This window comes from Cystoisospora suis (genome assembly GCF_002600585.1).
Source record: "Cystoisospora suis strain Wien I chromosome Unknown contig_4955, whole genome shotgun sequence".
NCBI classification, from domain to species: Eukaryota; Apicomplexa; class Conoidasida; order Eucoccidiorida; family Sarcocystidae; genus Cystoisospora; species Cystoisospora suis.
Window position 1 is genome coordinate 1,639 of NW_027157747.1, and position 4,603 is coordinate 6,241.

The 4,603-nt window shown below is 43.2% G+C and overlaps 3 protein-coding genes across 3 annotated transcripts in view; 1 reads left to right on the plus strand and 2 right to left on the minus strand.

The window, feature by feature from the left end:
- CSUI_008710 (uncharacterized protein) overlaps positions 1-494 on the plus strand; it is a 2,132-nt gene extending 1,638 nt beyond the window's left edge. Inside the window, exon 2 of the mRNA XM_068068835.1 lies at positions 439-494. The gene's annotated coding sequence lies outside the window, so the exon portion shown is untranslated. The remainder of the gene's footprint in view (positions 1-438) is intronic.
- CSUI_008712 (uncharacterized protein) lies at positions 266-749 on the minus strand. The gene has a single exon (XM_068068837.1). It carries the CDS (start codon positions 735-737, stop codon positions 525-527), a length of 213 nt encoding a protein of 70 aa, XP_067919188.1. The 5' UTR covers positions 738-749; the 3' UTR covers positions 266-524.
- A 400-nt stretch (positions 750-1,149) lies between these two features.
- On the minus strand, positions 1,150-3,911 carry CSUI_008713 (uncharacterized protein; the record flags this gene model as incomplete). The annotated part of the gene is made up of 2 exons (XM_068068838.1): positions 3,731-3,911; positions 1,150-2,877 (listed from the first exon to the last, which is right to left on the minus strand). Coding segments are annotated over exons 1-2 (1,809 nt in total), but the record flags the coding sequence as incomplete, so codon positions are not given.
- Positions 3,912-4,603: the final 692 nt, after the last annotated feature.

The following is a 4,603-nucleotide window of genomic DNA, read 5'->3' on the forward strand; positions in this document are numbered from 1 at the left end:
TATAGATAGATATGTCTATGCATGACGGATGTCAAGAGGAGAGAGCATAGAGCAACCGAGAAAGAAGGAAGAAAAAAAGACCTCCTAGCACGCATCAAGACACATAGACCTACATAGATATATCCATCTATCTATTCATACCTATCTATCTATATATAGATATATCTATAGATTCGCACATACAGCAAGAGAAAAGCAGATAGATGGAAAGACAGAAAGATACATAGATAGATAGATTAAATGTAGATAGATTCAAAAGAAATAGATAGATAGATAGATAGAGAAGAAAGGAAAGAGAGAGCAACATGAAGAGAGAGAGAGAGACTGAATTCATTCAAACGTGCGTAATGAAGCAACCCTGATGGAGACGCCTCTCCTCTTCTGCCTTTCCTGTTCCTCTTCTTCTTTTTCTTCAATCTGTCCCTTATCTTTGAAAAGAGAAGAAGAAGAAGAGGACCCACGTTAGAAGCGAAGCTACATAGCAAAACAAGAAGAGAAATAATTATGACCTTCTTTCTCTTCATTCATTCCTTCCCACTGTCTTCTTCTTCTTCTTCGGTTTCTATTCCAAGAAATGCATGCGATGAATGAGAAGAATAAAGAGGAAGAAGAAGATCAGGCGGGCCAAGAAAGGAAGAAGAAGAAGAAAGAAAAGGATTGAAAGGTTCTCTTCTCCTCCTCCTCAGTTGCGATGGACCACGAGGCGGAGTGTACAGACAGTGAGGAAGAACGACCATAGCCCGATCCTGAAAGAAGAAAGAAAAGAAAAAGAAAGTCAAAGATAGATAGATAGATTAAAGATAGATAGATTAAAGATAGATAGATTAAAGATAGATAGATAGATAGACTAACTAACTAGACGACTGATAAGTGGATCTAACATGAACTGAAGATAGAAGGTTAGGTTTGATAAGTGCGTTGTAAGGAGGTATCAGAGGAGTTAGTTGAAGTCTCTTGATGAAACGAGGGATGAAGAGGGAGGAGAGTCTTCTGCTGGTGTTGCTGCTCTCCTGTAAGAGATTCAGTAGTGCTCGTAGAATGTCCTGAAAATGACGATGATAAGAAAGAGGATTCCTTCTTCTCTCGTTCATTCTCCAACTTCTTTCCTTCTGTAGACGTTCTATTATGACCACGGTCTTCATTCCTTACTGACGACGAAACCTCCTTAGGGTTCATGTCGTCTGCTCCTTCCGGAAAATCTCCCCTTTCATTCTCCGCTTTAGCAAAGATGGAAGAAGGAGACGGAGTAGAAGGAAAAGAAGGATTCTCTAAAGGAGGCGCGCTGCTATGACTACAGCTAGCCGTGTCTCTTCTCTTCGTTTCTTCCTCTTCCTTGTGTCTCAAATCCTTCTCACTGGAAAAAGATCGATTTGCTATTCTCTCTTCTCTTCCCTCTTGGGACAGAAATGGTGTATGTACACCGAAAGAATCTCTTCCTCCTCCTCCTCCATCTCCCCCTGTTTCCTTCAGTAAGATGGAGCTTATGATGAGGTCTTCCAGGACGGCAGCTGAATCTTTTGGATGACCGTGTAGGATTCTTTCTTCTTCATCTTCTTCTCGGAAGGGATCTTCTTTCTCTGAAGAGCTTTCTCCCTTCTTGCTGTCAGAAGGACAGCTATCCTGTTGTCTCAAAACTGCCTGTCTTCTTAGAAGCGAGTTATCTCGTTCTCTACCCCTGTGATCCATGAGCTCTTTCTCTCTCGCTCGTCTTCTTTCTTCCTCTGTCTTCTTTTCTTCTAAACCTTGATAAGACCTTTCCCATCTGAAAATACCTTCGTTACCCCCTTGCTCCTTCTCTCTCCATTGAAAGTTGACAAGACTGCTCCCTCCATGGTGGTGGCGTCCTTCTCCTCCTCGTGAGCCTCCCGAATCTCCGCATGGTCTCTCAATGAAAGAAGCAGAGAAGGAATGTTTATTTCTTTCATCTTGAGTGTTACTCCCTCTCTGGTCCGTAGAGAGATAGGAAAGATCTTTAGAAGAAAGACACGGAGGAGATGCCTTTCCATCTATAGATATCTTCGCACTATGGTGTTCTTTCTTCTCCTCTCTTTCCGCCTCGACTCCTTGAAGAGGACCGCTTGTAACCTCAGAAGAATGCATGCAAACAGTCGCACCTAGTCCTTCCGGCATCACCCCGGTCGGAGGCACCTCGTCTAAAGATCTCTTCTTCATCTTGTTATCTTCTTCAAGAGACAAGGAACAGCTTTGACCTCGCCCTATCAGGAGAGAAGAGCAAGAAGAAGAGCAAACAGCATGTCTCTTTTCTTCTCTTTCACTCGGTTCCGTTGACATAGTCTCATATGAGAAAGAATGATAGGATGAAGAAAGGCTAGATGGAGTCATCCGAGATGAAAGAGAGGAAGTAGCCTCGATGCTGAAGTGACTCTCCGTTCCCTCACTGTGACACATCGACGTCTTCATTCCTTCGCTATTGTTCTCGCTGCCTTGTAGAGAGTAGGAAGGAGGGAGGGGAGACAACGGCGGTAAGGAGACAGCAGTCGATTGGGGAGATGAGAACTTCGATGATGAGGAATCAACATGCGAGAAGGCGGCAGCTGTCTCGGGGTAGCCATTCTCTTTGTTAACACTCGAAGCAAAGGAAGAAGGCCATGAGGAGAAGGACGAAGAAGAAGAGAGAAGGAGGCTAGGAGGGAGAGGACCGGTTTCATTTGTCGCCTTGGATTCTATGCGAGGGGAAGGATGAGAGAGAGAAGAAATGAGAGAAGTCTTCCGAGGTGGCTCACTAAGCCGCCAGTACGTTTTCTGATGAGCCTCCAATACCCCTGCTCCAAGTGAAGATTCCTTCTCTCTCTTTTCTCTCTCCCTTGCTAGGATAAGTTGCTCCTTCACCAGCATCTCCGTCATCTGTCTTTTAACCTTGAAGAAAAAGAAACAGACATGATTTGGAACACAAAGAGACAAGGGAATGAGGAATGAGAAACATGACATATATGTAGGAATATGTACGTAGAGAGAGAGAGAGGAGAGAGAGAGAGTAGATAGATACGTACCACTGAACGGTTTAGAGTCTTTACGTCGCGGGTCTTCCCTAATATGTACTTTCTCATGAGCATAGCGCAACCCCCGCAGCAGCAGCAGCAGCACGTATGTCTATCTAGTTATCTCCGTGTATAAGCCGCGAAGCTAGGAATGTGTTACATGTGACAGGGATATACATATAAGGAGTAAGTGAATGAAACGAAAAAGGCGCAGGACTTCTTGCCTATGAGACTCGGTCTAAGCTAAATAAAGATCGAGGAGAGAAGGCTTTTTTCTATCGTATAGTTTTCGCTTCGCTGTCTCTTCTTCCGTTTGCGTGGAGAGCCACAAAACTAGGAAGATCTGTAAAGGGATGGAGGCACTCATGGAGATGGTGAGAGGACATGTAGAGAGGAGGAAGTGTAGGATTGATCATGGCCCTCAGTATTAGACTGTCGTATAGCTTCACGCTCGATCGATAGACTGAGAAAGGCAAACTCTCTGCCTACGTCGATAACATGTATGAATCCCTATGTGTATTATACAGATATAGATTAGATATAGATAAATAGACAGGTTAAAACGGATAGATAGAAAGATAGACTAAAGAGAGACAGATAGATGAAAGATAGAGGGTCTCGTTCTTTGTTCTTTCCTGAAAGAGAGAAGCTAGATAGTTTAAATGAGAAGAGGAGAAGAAGTAGAAGGTTTCTTTTTTTTGGAAGAAGTCCAGTGTATTGCCCCAACTCACTCGGAGAGATGGAGGACAAGTCCTCTTGGCTCGTATAATTCGATCACCGATCTTCACAGGCGTTGGCTTAGTGAGAAACATATGGCATTGACAATTCACTATAGCCTGAGCTAAAGGCTCAAATACCTACACACACACATACAGAGAGCGAAGACACGCGATACACGCGGGCCCCCTCATCTTTAGAGATCTTTGGCAGGCATGCATATAAGATACCTTACCCCCTCTCATAATATTTATACAGGCACGTGTAGACACACCAGAGGCACACACATAGCTAGCTACTCGTCTTCGAAAAGAGATGAGGATCGCATGCAGGCGGTAATCTATATGTGTGTGTATATAGGCCGCGACTCTATACTACCTTCGGATACATAGGTACATATGTACGCCATACAGATAGACAAGAGATAGACGTTTGCTTCTATGGAGTTACACGTACTAGCTATCAGGGGGACAAGGAGGATCATATGAGACATGACGAAGACAAAGCATGAGAAAGAAATGACCCTGTATTAGAAACACACGACTCTAAATGAGCATACGACCATGTAAGAAAGAAAGAAAGAAAGGAAGAGAGAAAGAAAGGAGAATTGAAGAGCATAAAGAGAAGGAGCTGATCTTCACCGACACATAGACGGTTGGGTACATCTCAAGCAAAACAGAAGGGACTGGCGATTTGCCTACATCCAATGAAAGAAAAAGACGGTATTTCCATGTATCTACTGAGTGTGAAATAAGGAGACAAGACAAACAGATAGATAGGAAGATAGATAGATAGATTAAAGCCAGACTAAAGGTAGAGTAAGGATAGATAGATAGATAGATTAAAGATAGATAGATAGATTGAATATAGGTTAAAGATAGATAGAT